Raw genomic sequence first — 16,228 nt, forward strand, 5'->3', positions numbered from 1 at the left:
TTTGGAGGAAAGCTTTGATATGTATGTAGAAACAGAAACAGCAGGAAAGCAAGTATACCTGCAGAATGGGCTCCAGGGCTGAAAGCAACAGCAGTGTCCAGTAAAAGTGAATGCAAATCGTGGACTCAAAAATGTAGCAGCTAAGTGACATAAAAAATAATTTAAAAAAGGATTTAGTCTGCTTTTGTTCTGGTGGCATGACCGAGACCTCTCTTGGGAACATGCAACTAATATAAACCTACTAGTATGGTGAAAATTAAATTTTGCTTTCTGCTTGGTTAAAAAATTTGGAAAATACAGTAGAAGTTAACAAAAGCACAAGTTTTTAAAACATTCTTATTTCCTTCCTTGCACATTGTAGGCACACCGATGTGAGCTGTGGGTGGCAGTCTCTTCCATTCCTGGTTGTCTAAGTATTCAGATTTGGTATCATAAATGGCATTTGTGTCACTTATGCACATGCAGGAATTCTGTTCCAGGCTGCAGAGCTACGTATGCATGCAGCCTAGGCATGACAACGGGCAACAAAATAAGCAAGACTCACCCCCAGTTGCTGAATGGCTAGGGCAGTCACCGGAGAAGCCATCTTTTAGGTCTACCTTGCCCGGGGGAGGGGGGGGCGGGGTTGAACTCAGGTCTCTCTGATATCTCAGTACAGCACTCTAGTTATCATGCCAGAGGTCTGGCGTTTCAGGCTCTTGGGTGCACCTTTTGAAGCTGCGCCACTACCACATTTGCTGGAAAAAATGGGAGGGAGAGGAAGTTTTTGCTTCGCTGGTAGTAAGAGCTTAGGCTGAAATCCAGGGCTCTTTTTTCTTGAGCAAGTAACGTACTTTATTGAGGTGCACAGCCTTTGGCTTGCTTTCTTCTGGCCCCACCCCTCCCTCACCTTCTCCCTCTACTGGCTTCCTAGGGGGCTGGCTTCCCAAGACTGCCAGAGAAGGAACTGGCTAAAGGCCCATTTGTGGGGTATTAGTTACAGTGCTGTACTAGGAACCTAGAGACCCGGATTCAAACACCTTCTGGGAATGGGGTGGCCTAGATACAGCTCCTCCAGCTTCCCCGGTGAGTGCTTTTTTCCCCTGGTTCAAGTCCTGCTAGTTGTGAGTTTTGGGCACCACTTTTAGGCAACTAAATATGTGCATAAGGGGCATCAACCAAGATGTGTACCCAGCCAATGGGTAGCCTACTGTGCCTGCCTAGTCTATGCACACAGGGGTACATGGCCAGAAACAGAATTTGTCCTGTGCCTATATGCCAAAAATTCCATGACAGACAACCAGATCTGGGCACTTAGTTGACTGGGAAGGGACTAGAATGACAGACCTAGCCTATTTGCTTTAATCGTAGTTTAAACCAATACAGTATTTTGCTCAAAGGCAAATCCCAGTGAAGGATGATGCCTTGTGGAAATGCTTACATGTTAAGACAACTTTATAAAATGCTAAATAATCCAAAACTGCTGAAAACATTCCTCATATTTAGATATTTCATGCATGCCAAAAGACATCAGTTCCTCTCCTTTAAATCATTTGTAAAAACAACCCATGAAGGTATGGAATTTCCTTGCTATTTTGGCACTAGAAACAGATGGATTTGTAGCCAGCAATATTATGCACCAGGAAAATCCATCTCTCAGCACAAAAGGATTAACTTGCACCACTGCACACTAGTATTGCAGCACATATGGTATGCGATACCACCCACTGTTCAGATATCTCTAGCACAGCCTGCCACAACAAGGCCAGTTGAGCTGCTGTTTCAGACCCTCAGGCCTGCACCCTCTGTTTCAGAATCTCTGTGGGATGCAGCAGGCATCGTGGGATATGGATTTTTTAATTTCTTCTGTATTTCTGTTCAAGTTTCTTGGTCAAAAAGAAAAGGGAAAGGATGGCTTTTGGCCTTATGGTAGATGCATCCAGAAAAGCAGCACATCTGTGGCCTTCTGGAGCAAAAAAAAATGTCTACCTGTATACAAAACACAAAGAGCCAACAGGCACCGCTTGTTGGGTCTTAGGTGCTCCTTCCTCCTTTTCTCACCTTTGAGTTTTGGTAAGAGAGATTCTTCTCTGCCTTCTAGGGACTGGGGAGGGCCTACCTTGATCCATCTCTCAGCACTAAAGTCCCATTGTGCTTTTAAGATGGGTTTGGGTGGTAAGTTGAGTCAAAATCTGGGGGTGGATGAGAGAGAAAAGGAACTGGTTTAGAATTAGCCCATCAGGGTGAGAGGAAATTATCTTAATCTCATCTGCCATTTCTAACTAAATACTGTTAAGGGTAAGTACATTTCTCCTAATTTATGTGCTTTAAAAAAAAAATTCTAGCAGTTTGATCCTTTTGCATTGCTCAGGGTAAAAATACCCCTTTGGGAGCCTAACAGGGTCCATGTTATATATGCAATATCATCTATATGCATAACCTCTTAATGTTTTTATTGTAATTAAAATCCTCCATAGTTGTGATGAATTTACTAATATTATCAAAGCTTGCATGATTGATAGATCCTGATGGAGGCAAAATGTCTGAAGCCAGCTGCAGTGCTCCAGTCAGCGTCCCACAATCATCATCTTCAACAGCAGCATTCCTTGTTTTATGTGTAGTATTCTGTTTAGCAGTGCCTAAAATCCCATTAGTCATCGTTGCCGCCACAGAACAGTTGATCTCCATCTTCACAGCCAGTGTTGTGTGTAGTCTGCTGCACAAATGAACTGTTTTATTGTATCCCCATGAAGAACTGGTCGCTGATTCCCAGTTGAGCTGTGCAAGCTTTGGCTCAGTGGAAAATGTTCATTGATGATTGAGTACTGTGTATTCCAGATGGTCGAGCTCTACAGGCTTCAGCAGGTTCAGCGTTATCTGGGCAGACCAGCTTGGACTGTCTTCCCCTTAAAGGAGGGAGAAGCTTGTAGTCAACTTCAGTGACCTGTTTCTCGGCTCCTTCAGCCTCCAGTGCATCTCAATTCTCCAGGTTACCTAGATGCTCAACTGGCATTTCTGGCTCCACCTAGCCTGACAACTGGCCTACAGCCTTAGCTCCCTGTTCAATGGTATGCAACAGTGAAGGGGGAATGTACTGGAATGCAGTTAATTCTCTGTTAAGGAGAAAGGTGCAGAGAAGTGCCAGAAAGGCTGGGTGATGGAAAAAAAATGTTGGGAACCTGGCTCTAGCCAAACAGTGCACTGAGCAGCAAAAAACGCTGAACTCTACAGCGTCACTACAGAAAGCTCAATGTGAAAGCCATGAAATTGCAAAATGGTGCCCTGAACAGTGATAATTCATGTACCTTGGAACTACTGTTGCAGGCACTTTGCAAACTAAAGTGGCAAATGTCTGGCCTCATAATTTTTATCTAAAAAACCAGATTTTGGAATAGGTCTCTGCAACAACGGTCAACTCTAAGGCAAATCACATAGTTATAAAATGCACAGGCCTTCTTCTAGCTGTGATTCTTTTTCATTTATGGTATATTATAGTCGTTTAACAAGAGATATAAGGATCAGTGCATGCTATTTAGGTTCAAAATGCACTTTATGTTGGTCACATTAAAATCTTATCCATCTTAGGTCTGCCACTCCAAAAGTGTTAACTGTATTGCCTGTTTGACATCAACAGTAAAATCTGCCATTTTATAGATAAGGTCACACTCAAGGTAATAAATAACAAGTAACTACAAAAGCAAAGGTGCCCTTACCTGAACCATAAATGAACACACCGTGAGCTCCTCAATTATTAACCAGTATCTCTTGCTTACACTGTAGTCACATGCATTGTTACATTACAGGTCTACGTCACATCTTGACTGGCTCTTACCATTACAAGACTAAAGTTCCTTATGGGCATATTGTTGAACTGTGTGTACTCTTGTTAAATGCAGCCTACCCAAGCACAGTAAAAATGAATCACAGTCAACCATAAGCAACACATTTGTTCATCAGTCAGTCTGTTGTTTAAATTTGGAAGACCATGGCCATTCTCCTTTATAACTACTGCTGTACATTCAGTTTGTTCTGTAACTCCCATCCTTTATGACGGGGGGGGGGCAACCTTTTTTGGAAGGCATGCCACAAATTAGCCCCACACTCTCCCTGAGTTCACTCTGATCCCCTTTTCCCAATCTTGTCCTCTGCTTTCTGCCCGATCTCTTGGCTCTGGTTTTTGCTTCCAGTCCTACCTGCTGCTGTGCTGCCTGTCCCTTCCCCAAATTGCTGTGCACCCCACACAGGCTGCCCACGCCACTTGCCCCTGCTTCACGGTAGTGAAAGCTGGTTTCAACAACACTGCTGGAGAGTGACAATCAGTATTTCCTATTAGATGGTTACAGTAGGAACTCTCACCCATCCCAACTCCAGAGTCTACCGCTGACCTTCTGATTGTCGTTAGACTGCTTGTTCCACAGTGAGGTCTGCTGTAAGGGAATAAATAAAAACAGCTCTTTTGGAGGGTTATCTTTACCATAAGCAAATTGTTATTGCCTTCTCTTTGCATGTTTATGGGTTAGATCCTCAGAGGTACATAGAGTAAATGTCAGAAGATGCAATAATTGGCATGAATTCTTGTATCATTCCCCTGCTTTTCTCAGCTGAAGGCAGGGAAAACTGCAGTTCAAGTAGCAATATATTCAAGTACTCCAAATACCTGGCTTTTTATACTGAAATTATAACATTTCTTGTCTTCTTGGTTGGAGTTTCTTTGCCAGTGGAGGGGAGGAAGGGCGGAGGGAGATTGTCTTGAAGTCGTCTTGCAATGTGGTCTTTACATGTTTTAAATTTACTTTTATTATTGCATATATACTGCTCAGGGCTTGACTTATGCTTGGGGTGTCGTCTAAGTCGGCCTTATTCAATTTTGAGTTGTTTTCCTTGCGAAATGGGCACATTTGTGTTATTATTAGGACCCTGCAAGTATAAACTGTAAGTAAAATGACTGCAGTGATACTTACTGCATTTGAAAGGCTGAACCTGAGCTTCTTGGCTGACTATAGCTAGGGGGTCTACTCAAATCAAGGACACAGCTGATTTATGGGCAGATTGCAGGGCTGACCATTTTCACAGGCTTCTCTCAGCGTCTCTTCCCTCAGTTGGCTGACAGGCCTCGGTGGCCCCACCCCCTGCCACTGGTTGGTTAAGAGGGCTGCCTATGATAAGGCCCTGCCCACCACTGCTCAGAGAAGGATGGGGCTGCAGCCATTTTGCTCGCTCCCCTTCGAACCTGCAGCCCCCCCTCAGCATTTTATTTTTAGTAAGTTCTCTCCCTCCCTCCCCCTCTGCAGATTTTGTGGACATTGCCCAATTTTGCAATTTCTGCAAAACTGCTATTTGAGTAGGTCCTTAACCATAGCCCAGGCCTGCAGTTCTCAACCTTTTGAGAGTAAAGGCACCCCTCTGAAAATAAACAACTCTCCTACCATGCAAGGGTCAGAATATTTTTGACACTATGGACCCTATTAGAAATCTCTGGGTTTACTTTGTGGACTGGATGTAGATGTCTGCATACCAAACAGTACTAATACTGCACGCCACCCTTAAAAGGATTTCATGGCACCCTTGCTGAGAACCACTGCCATAGGCAACTGAAAATGTTTCTGGATTCTGGTGTGGCAGAGACCATCCTGAGAAGGAAAGCAGCTCTGCTGCATTGTGCCTGAGCTCATCATGGAACCAAATGCCAGCAGGACTCAGGTTTTATGCTACAAGAGGGGTTTTTTAATTGTATGCTTATCATGATTTTTTCCTGTCACTTTGTTAACCAAGCATATTTCATTAATTTCAGTACCTCCTTCACAATAAAGGAGCAGAGATGTTTTAACAGAACAAATAAACCTGTAGTAAGTGTTATGAAATGACTATAGTTAAAAATACACACAACTTATAAAAAATACTTTATTTGTTATAAGAGTTCAGTGAGGTAAAATAAGTATACAAAGCAAATGTGAACAATTTTGTTTTGTTTTCTAAGAGGCCCACGGTCTGGAAAGAGCCTCAAAACTGATATCCCACAATCACTCGAGCAGCAAATTTCATGGGGGAGAGGAGCTGCATTTGATACATTTGCTATTCACACTAAGTGAGAAAAAAGCATTTCTGGTAATGGAGAGTCTGCCCATTGTACATTAAATAGAATTACGTGGACATAAAGGCAGCTGATCAAGATTGTAGCTGCAATTTTTTTTCCAGTCTACATGAATGATTTGCAGTTATTTTTCAGCAAATTTAGTCTCAAATTGTATGTCTTCTAGCTACAATTTCAGATTATTTCCACACCAAACTAAGAGTCAATTATGTCTAACCTAGACATCCATTAGGCTACTAGTTCAAGGGATCGGGAGTCATTTTCAGAAATCCACCTAAATTGCCTTCAAAACAAAACAAAGCAAAGCAAAACACATATCTTCTACAGAGTTTGCTAAAGGTTGTGGTGTTTAGTGCGAAATTCACAAATTGTCTTATTTCTATATTGGCCCAGTTGCTGAACTGCATACAAAATACTTATTCAAATCAAGAGGCTTCAGCACCTCTTTGTAACAAACTTGTGCTGTTTTGATATTTGGAAACTGCAGCTTTTCTAACATGATACAGTAGAGCCTAGTAACCATAAATATCATCAAATGGCTTATGCTAGGGCAAGTAGCTGAAGCCATAATAATGTAATCCTTTTTTTCCTTGGTGCGTGGTCACAATAAGCCTCTGGAAAAGATAACTACTGAGTTTCTGTCAGGTGATTGTTTCTGTCAGGTGATTGTTTTAGCAGTCACATAATCTTTCCTTTGATGTCCAGGGTCAATGAAATCCTAGTACCACCACGGTTTAGTAGTAGGTATATTAAAAGAATTTCTCTGTGATCTTTCCTGCAACGGAAACAGCAGTAAAATTTATTACTCTGTCACAATAAAGAGGTATTTGTATATTCTATTGTCCCAGTATTTCAAAGGGAGTTACTCTTTAGGTTACAGACAGAGACAAAGTCTTATAAATATAGTTAGTGGGCCACACTGTCAAGTGGTATATTGAGCTATCCTGATTTAAACCAGGTGATGGTCTGGCACAGTATTTATAGAAGACAGTTGTGAATGAGAATTACTTGATATTCATATGACTGTCACATGCTCTTCCATATAACTTAGCATCAGTTAAAAGAGCACTTCTACTGTTCCCACAGTGTGGGAGCATAGTTTCTCCTATTACTACCCTATGACAGAGTCACATGGGTGTACAGCAAGGCAATTACTGTAAGGACCTACAGGTTCACTCTGTGGACATCAGAACAGCTTTTGGAGAAGAAAGGTTAATTTGTTGGGAAGAACCAAAACCAAAACTCCCCTAAATTTAAGATGTCAGTGAGTGACTATGAAATGAATGCCATAAACAGATTAAGAGCTGGTATAATGAACAGCATTCTACAACTTTTTTTGTATAACCACATACCTTTGCATGTTTTACCATAAGTAAAAAGCCAACAGTTGTTTTTGGATTACTGAGGTAGCTTCACCACCTCACAACCCCTGGTGTTCATCATCAGAACATCACAATCTGAACCAGAGTTGACTTCAGAGAGAAAACAAGTGTTAAATTGTTCATGGGCACTTAGAAAAGGTACATCTTTTTGCTTTGGGGCTCGACTCCTGTTCCTGCTGAACTGAGCCAGTATGTAAAATCAGAACTGATATCAGCTCAGTAGGCACCGGAGGACGGGTCCATCCACAGCCTGGAACACCAGCAGCAGCCGTTAAGTGGCAGCTCCGGCCCGAAACAATCATTTCCTGAAAATAATACATATTGCTAAGCTACAACTGCAAAGAAATCATGACAGCATTCATTAAACGAGATCATACCTTACAGAACAAAGCTTTACAGACAATTCTGGCTCAGAACCATAAACATTCATTGCCCCACAGTTTCTAGAAAAGCATTGCTATTACATTACAAGCGGTATAATCTTTCAGGAACACTGATTGGTTCTTTGTGTAGCCAAACCTGAGCATTTACTGTGCATTCTTTACATTCTTGACAAAAAAGGTTATGAAGTCTCTGGCCTTTTCCAAGTCTCCGCCTCCTACTCTCTACCAGCTGGATTTCACACAAGCTTTTGCCATAAAACAACACATCAAGCAGCCGTGCATCTCAGCCAGTAAACTCACTCTGCCCTGGATAGGCTGACAATTGAAATGTTTCCATCTCACCTTCTCTTCAGGTGCAGAACTTAGCCACTGTGAACAAAGGGGAAATCAATCACTGTTCACCAATCAGCTAAGCTCTGCACCTTGTTAGAGAGGTCTCCGTCTGAGCATAATTAAAAACCAGATGAGGTTCTTCCGTATTTGCTCCATTTGTGTTTTGAATTTCTTTTCTACCGATGGACGGGGTTCCAACGTAGTTCTGAGACAAGTATGACACCTTTCATAACAGCAGCTGTGGTCATGGCTCTGTGGTAATCCCTGGCAATGTGATTTTAATTTTAAGTCACAAATCAGCATGCCAGGAACCCAAACAGCCGCAACACTATGGGAAACCTTACATGATCATTCTCCCTTCGCACGCTCAAGTTTAAAACAAGAACATTCTTAAGATAATGTAACGTAAGATACACAGCAAGAAGAAATCTAGAAGTGTTGTCCCCTTAAGGTAGCTGACTGTACAGTTATTTGGATCACCCAGTTGCCTTTCACAGTACTACAGAAATACATGCTACTTCTAGATGTCTGATGGCAAACGTACAGCAGCAAAGCATTACTATCAGACTGGCAATCAAACGTTTTTACTTCAGTGTAATCTCTCTATATAAGAAACGGTGGGAAGAGACCTTCCCTCCACGTTGCAGAATAATCCTTTCTAATTGCATACATGTTGTTTTCTGGCCTTCGGTGCAGTTCAAAGCACTTGGAGGCATTTAGTAAACTATGAAGATACTGAATATGATTTGAATAGGAGCTGTGATGAGATATTTGTGGTTGAGGGGGAGGGTTTTAGACATGCACAAGCTGAGCGTGACTCTGCATGCAAACATTTTGTTGTTTTTGCCCTTCTAGTTTTAGAAAGCGACTCCCCATCACCGGCATGCTGGCAATCTAAGCCTCTTCCAAGCCCACCACAGAGTTTTCCTGGCAGGCACAGTTCTTGTCTATATCCCAAAAGAACAGGGCTATTCATAAATAACTTGTTTGCCCTGCATCTGTCCTATTCCATATAAATAAAGTCAATGCCGCAGGCTCAAACGGAACCTGATTTCAAGCACTCGCCACATGTGTAGGCTTGAATGGAAGTGGAATTAAGATTCCTCTTCAGTACCAAAAACTGAGCAACAGTTTTCCTGAACTAGATGTCTGAATTCTGATACCACAAACTGACTGTAAAATTATGTGAACAACCAAGAGAATCAGTCTGGCAGATGGGTTGTATCATAAGGCAAAAATCTAAGGAATCCTTGATCTTCATACCAAATCTAATTGGCAATGTGTTAAATAAGCATGTGCAAAAACCATAGGGTTACCTCTTAGAGGGTGTTAAAATAGTAAAATATTTACTTCTTTCATCCTATCTTAATGCTATACAGTGTAAAAGACCAATTTAAGCGTATGAGAAAATGTCTCCATTCTGCATCTTTCTTGCAGTCTTGTTTTTTTCATGTTAGTGAAATGACTTCCCCAGTTGCCCCTTAGCCATTAATTTAAAGGAAATCAAAATAAAGTCACATATTATAAATAAAATGTGCACGCACAACACCCATTAGTGCATGCTCGTAAACAGTTCATTATTTCCTAGTGAGGTCAAGACTAATCTTACTTACCTAAAAGGATCTGACTACTCTTGAAGCAAAGTCAAGTCAGCTACATCTGTTGTCAAGCACAATTCTGGCATCATTTGCTTGCTTTAAAATGCACTACCATGTCCCATGCAGACATGGTTTCTTTTAAACAATTTCCTCCCCCCCCCCCATCAACATCATGCTTTCTTTTTGCTGCCCATGTTCAGCTACGACCATGTTTAGGAAGAAAATGGAGAACACTGTTAGAAGACTGGGACAGAAAGGGGCCACCTGGTCCCGAGCCATCGCATGCAGTACTTTGCCATGTGATGCACCCGTCTCATGAAGGCAATTGCAGGTCTCAATATAAAAGCCTCCCTGCACTCAGAAGTATCTAACACAGTGTTTCTAAACCCATGGGTCGTGACCCAACAGTGGGTTGTGACAATATATGAAAGGATCACAAACATGCTTCAAAAGTGGATTCTCCTTAAAATGTGGGAAACCGTGGCTTTTCCCGTGCAGGTGGATAGAGTTCCAGCGCCCCCCACCCCACATGCCCACCCTCTGCCCCACACACTGAGGGCTGGGGCCTGGGGGGGCACTGGGTCAGGACTGGCTGTCAATGTTTACACATGGGTCCTGGTGCAAAAAAAGGTTGGAACCACTGATCTAAAATACTGCATTTCAAACAGGTTTAACGAGTGATTCTCTGAGCTGAGTAGCAGCAAATCCCGCCTTGTGCCAAATATTACTATTTCCAGTGGTGTCCATATTCTCTCTCTTGCTATAGGGAAACTCGAGTGTGAAATATTTTAATCAAACAAAAATCACCTCTTTAAAATAACATCTCGGCCACCACTTTAGCTGAGGACATATCCATTTGTTCTCTTGCTGCAGCAAAGCATTTATGGGCAAGTTCTTGTTGTTTTGCATCTTCATTCACCATTAATTCTCCATATAGATACACACCCATTGCCTGCAAATAGAAAGAAAATACCTATTCTTTCCATAACCAATTACAGCTGCCTTTTTGTTTTCTTAAATGCAGGTGTGATCCTCTTAGCCCTTGAGACAATCCTTGTAGTACCGGCTTTCATTTGACGTGAAAGACCACTTGTTTTTGAACATGTACACACTTTTTTCCCCTCCAGAAAAAATGCCATCTCTGAGGCTATTCAGCCTAAGGAAACTTGTCTGCATGTTGCATTAAGTAAGTTACAAAAAGAACATTTCCACTAGAGATAGATAAACTATTAGCTAGAATCAGGCTTCTTATGTTAGGAAATGCTTTCCAGCTCCATTTTCCCCACTGCTTTTCAGGTTGAAATCTGTTTTCTTTTATCAGTAGCAGAGTTGTTGCCAAATGCCCCTTGTGTAGGAAGTCCGCCTTCTGCTAAGAGAACAGAAATGTGAACCATTTTTATAGGTTTGTTTTTCTGTCCAAATTGGGAACTTTCCAAAAGCAGCCCAGGAGAGGGCACATCAGTTGAAACAATCAATTCTGCAAGGTCTATATGACAGTTTTTGGCAACTGAATTCAGTGGGAAATAGTAGGTTTGTTTCAGGCTATATATTCATCCACTTGAAGGGTGATCTCTGGTTTGGTAGGGAAAAGGCAGCCTCCTCCTGCTGCCAATTTTGGAATAATCTCAAATCAGGAAAGAAAATTAAGATTTTGGGAATGAAAAAGTCACCTGCAAAACCCTCCACCTACTATAACAGCACTAGGATGTTACCCTTGTTTTCCAGCATCCTGAGTTAGCTTTGCAGCATCAGGACCAACAAACTGAGCTGACAATAACAGGACTCCTGAAATAAGCAAGGACTTTCATACACGAGCACAAGTTTGTAGACTCGGTCCCATCACATTGACTTGAGACTTTAATATGTTGACAGGTTCATATGTTAGCAACAGTCCAATTGAAACCCTGCTTATTAGTACAAGCTGACTACAGTTCACAGAGTGTAATTCCACTCAGTGCCAGAAAGGAGAATGTAGGTAGCATTATGGCAAACACTGCTTTTCATTTAATATATCTTGATAATTTATGAAGCTGATCTGGACCTACTGGAGTTTGAGAATCAGGAGCTCTGGGGCACTGCACTAAGCAGGGCACTAACCAGGGCTCGGTTCCCTTTCATGGAGAGTTTGGAAATTCTGGGGGCTTGTTCTGAATAGGAATGACCTTCTCCATATAGTTCTAATCACTTGCCCTAAAATCCAAACATGAAAATGCAGAAAACACTGGTTTTCTGTTATTCCCAAACAGATTAAATAGTCACATTTGCATTTTTCCCAGACTTTTAAAATAGCCAAGTCTTTCAAGATCGGCAAAGGCAAGCAACTGCTTTGACTTCACATGCAATCATTCCAGAACTTAGTTGTGCCACAGACTATGCACCGCTGGAGTAAATTAAATGAAGGATATCAAAGATTGCAGCATAAAAAAACACTGTAGTTATGGTTTCAAAAATTCTTTCCACACATAGCAGAAAAATGTTAATCCTTATTTGGCATAATCACTGCCTTAAATATACGGCAGTTCAGTTTAACTTTTAATGTAGAGCTGAAGAATAGGTTGCTTTTTACTTTCCTTTTCTCTTTCCACTTGGACTGTCACAAACTGTACCCCACTTTACAGAATAGCCAGGTACAGACATTACACTTTTACAATCGATCAGCATTCAGAAACCAGTTTATACCCATAACAGAACAGAAGTTTGGCACATGTAGACTGGTTTAAAAATGGCGGAACCTGGTCTAAGATTTGACCTCCCTGCCACCCCACCTCGGTCAAATGTATGTTCTGTTTGCTACCAATCTGAACTACACCTCTTACAGAAAACCAGGGAGCTTAAATCGATTCCACCTTGGGCTTTTTGAATGTCTGTGCCTAGCCAATGTGTACAATATACAAACCCCTGTCTGCACAATTGTTTATTTTTTTTATTATTATTATTATTATTATTATTATTATTATGTAGACATTTAGAATAACTTGTCTGCTAAGGATTTGGACCTGTGCTCTGGAAGGCAGGAATACAGGAAGTAGATGCTAGATTTGGGGGGAAAAGTACTGTAAAAACTGTGGCATTGCAGTGTGTCTGTGTGCGACTGGACATTAACATTCTCATAATATTTTGCAACTGTAGTGAGAATTGTTACAGCACAGTGTGTGGCATATAGGCACATACATATTATATGAACTTAGAAACATCATGCATAAGTTTTGAATTTGTTATGCTTTGTAAGATTTTTGTAATCGATTACTTATGCACAAATGATCCTAGGGGGTTATTTTAGCACAGTCATAGAAGGAATCAGATACGCATTTGAACTACAGGGATAGCAGTGAGTAAAAATAAATATGAGTAACCGCATAAGAATGAATGGTTAGATATACAAAAGCCTGATACTGAACTACCACTAACATGCTTTAAGTTTAGATACAGAACCTCAATGTGACTGTCTCGCAGCCTCAAACCTTCAGGTGCCTACAGACCCTGTGTGCCTCAGTTTCCACTCGTAAAGTTCCCAGGGCATCTGCTCCTGGACAGGCTTAGAACAATTTAAGTGTTGACCGTGCTGTGTAGCTCAGCGGCCAGCTTGCAGACAAGCCCACTGAACTTCAGGAAGCAGGCACTCCTCCCTCTCTGAGACTAGACCTGGCAAGACCTTCTCAAGGTCAGACCTCAGGCAAAACAGAGAAGGTGGTGCTGCTGCCAATGCTCCACATCTACCTACAGCCTAGCAGTGGGAATACTCACCTGGAAGGTTCGGTCCCTGCTCTGGTGAGTGTTTCGTGGGGAGCACGAACTAGAATCTAATTCAGGTATATGACCATTTACAGCTAGACAATGTATTTACTCTCTTGACACAGTGCACAGTGATGATACTGAAAGCATTAAATAAATGGAACCAACCTGATCTTCCCAAAGAAATTTTTCAACAGCACCATACCCTGCTGCATATTTATGCTTCACAACAAGCTCACACCATCGATGTCGAACCTTTGGGAAAGGCAAGTAAATATTAAAATTCATCCGGTATCTGCAGAAACAAATGCAGATAAATAATACATTTCTCAACAGCATTCATTAAAGCATTTGGCGAAAATGTGCTTTGTGAAACTCATTTCAAGTACTTCAGCATGTCAGTCTTGTTTATATACCAATGTGCCTCTAAATATGGGTGCAGAAGTTATGATTAATGACAGATGCTGTTTTTAGCATTGGAATATGTGCTTTTGAACTGCAATAGATAGTATTAATAGTATTCAGATTAACAATCTGCCCCACCTAAAATAAAAATAAGCATCCATTTTTGACCTCCCATGTATCTGGAAAAACAACCATCTTCAACTTGTTAATGAACAGGTGTGCCCACCTTCAGCTTAAGGTTCCCAATCTGTTTAAATTATATTTATTGTAAAAACATTTTTCAAGATACATCTGTATCAGAAGAAATACTTTCCCCATTTCTCTAATAACTCTTAAGACAAAAAAAGAGGAGGAAGTGAATGTGTCAGACATCTGGAAGCAAACACAGGATACAACTGAACAATTTCCTTGAGTAAGCGTCTAACACAAGAGGTGATGAGGCTAAGGCACGTTTTTGTACCAGCTGTATTTCTGGGACGAGTGCTGTGTCTACACTGAGATTAAAAGGATAGAAGTGAAATACAAAAACATGAAACAAAGAATTTACACTTGAGTGAACCAGAGCTCTGCCAATACAGCTCTGCCAGAATGTGTCTAAACCTATTCATGCTCAAGGAACAGGTCTCTTGTACAAATACACTTCTAAAAAGGTAGCTATTGGCATACTGAAGGAAAGCACAGAATCCTGCATACAAACGCCTAGTGAGCAACACGGCTATTTAAGTAAGCTGTACAGACAATCCAACTTTCAAATATGGTTTCTTTATTTTTTCTTGCATTCTGCTGCTTTTAAGTTACTGCGTTTGTTTTTAACCATTCACTGTTGTGGCTTTAAGTGTCGCCTTACACTACATCAAGGTTTCTTCAGTTTTAGTCAATGAGAAATCTACCATTTTATATTCCATTACTGGCTCAGCACTGGCCCTAAAGGAAAGTAGTTAAGTGCATTAAAAAAAAAAACTTACATTACAGTTTGTTTTTGCTGCCTTTCAGAAGACAAGCCAATATGCCAATAGCTACCTTTATAATAATCAGCTTTTATAGTAATCCTAAAATGCAAGTAGTCTGACTGCTGCAACAGCACTCAGGTCCAAAATGAAGACTTCTCAAAGCCTGTGCTCAGCAGCTGTCCAATCCTGAGACACCAGAGTTTTCACTGGTAACATGTATTTGACACTTTGAGATCTTGAGGATGCCAGCTGGCAACTTGGTGTCTGACTCCATTGGGATCCACAAACTGTACTCCCCACATATCTCACCTGCAGGGCCAGATGCAAACAAAGAACATATTTCCTGGACCACAGCCACAGCAATAGGAGGAGGGAGGAGGAAAAGGAAGGTGTGGGGGTAGTGATGGTGCCAAGCCCCATTCTCCAACAGCTCTCACCCAGTCCCACCTCTGCTTGAGGAGAATTGGAGCTGCAGGTCTCGAGTGCTTTAACAACGAGGCTACAGGGTGTCCTGAGACAACAGCTTTCTCAGTTCCTCAAGAAGCAGTTTCACTTCGTAGGAACTGATTCAGCACTAAACTGAGCTAGGCACTCTCCTGCTCTCCGAGTGTTTTCTCTGGAGAAGGGGGTCACTGAATCTGGGCTGTATATTCCAGCAGGGAACAAAGCATCCAGAAACTAGGTGGTGCAACACACAATGCTGCTGCTCACAAATCTAGCATCATAATCTCACTAGCTTGTGTGGAAGAGAAAAGGGGTTCTCACTTCCTGCAGTACTATGTTTCTCATACTGTCTAGACTATATATGGCTCCCTGTTAAATATTTATCTTTGTTTGATTCTCTGATCTACAGCTGCTTCCAGGAGGCAAAAAAATGGATTTGGTAAACCATCTATTTCCTTAGGTTATCACTTTCTCCACAAGGTTTTACATTTAGCCTCAGTTAAAATATTTAGAAAAAAGGTCTCTCTACTGAACCAGGTTTGGGGTAGCTCACATTTCCCTTTCTGGGATCAGGAGCTGGAGAAGGAGTAAGTGGTAGATTCCCAAAGGTGTAGTACAGAGAACGCACCGTTTGGGGCAGAAGCAGCATGTCTCCCTTCTCCCACAGGCAACACGTTTTCCTCCTGTTTCCACAAGGGCCAAAAGGCACTTTCAGTGGAACAAACTGCTGGAGTGAGTCATCGCCAGAGCTCGTGCAGATGCAATATTCCACTCACTCCTGTTTATTTATTCATTAGTCACGTGCAGTGGCTCCCAGCTAGCAGCAAGCAGAGCTGCATGTGGCTTAGCTTCAAGACAACGCAAGGCCAAAACAACACAACCACACCTTGGTTAAGACCTGCTTTCAGCACGTACCAACCGAGCTGGTGCT

At 41.7% G+C, this 16,228-nt stretch overlaps 2 protein-coding genes across 3 annotated transcripts in view; one reads left to right on the forward strand and one right to left on the reverse strand.

Annotated features, from left to right (window-relative positions):
- Nucleotides 1-4,458, forward strand: part of FANCC (Fanconi anemia complementation group C) — a 203,345-nt gene extending 198,887 nt beyond the window's left edge. Inside the window, exon 17 of the mRNA XM_019517352.1 lies at nucleotides 2,502-4,458. The gene's annotated coding sequence lies outside the window, so the exon portion shown is untranslated. The remainder of the gene's footprint in view (nucleotides 1-2,501) is intronic.
- Nucleotides 4,459-5,862: 1,404 nt separating this feature from the next.
- Nucleotides 5,863-16,228, reverse strand: part of CUNH9orf3 (chromosome unknown C9orf3 homolog) — a 402,054-nt gene continuing 391,688 nt past the window's right edge. For both annotated transcript variants that reach the window (XM_019517353.1, XM_019517354.1), the window contains exons 15-17: nucleotides 13,667-13,753; nucleotides 10,574-10,718; nucleotides 5,863-6,845 (exon numbers count right to left, since the gene is read on the reverse strand). In XM_019517353.1, the coding sequence (XP_019372898.1) occupies nucleotides 10,578-10,718; nucleotides 13,667-13,753 (228 nt within the window). In that variant the 3' untranslated portion in view covers nucleotides 5,863-6,845; nucleotides 10,574-10,577. The remainder of the gene's footprint in view (nucleotides 6,846-10,573; nucleotides 10,719-13,666; nucleotides 13,754-16,228) is intronic.

The sequence above is a fragment of the Gavialis gangeticus genome, unplaced genomic scaffold (genome assembly GCF_001723915.1).
Source record: "Gavialis gangeticus isolate Ggan-Ray unplaced genomic scaffold, GavGan_comp1, whole genome shotgun sequence".
NCBI classification, from domain to species: Eukaryota; Metazoa; Chordata; order Crocodylia; family Gavialidae; genus Gavialis; species Gavialis gangeticus.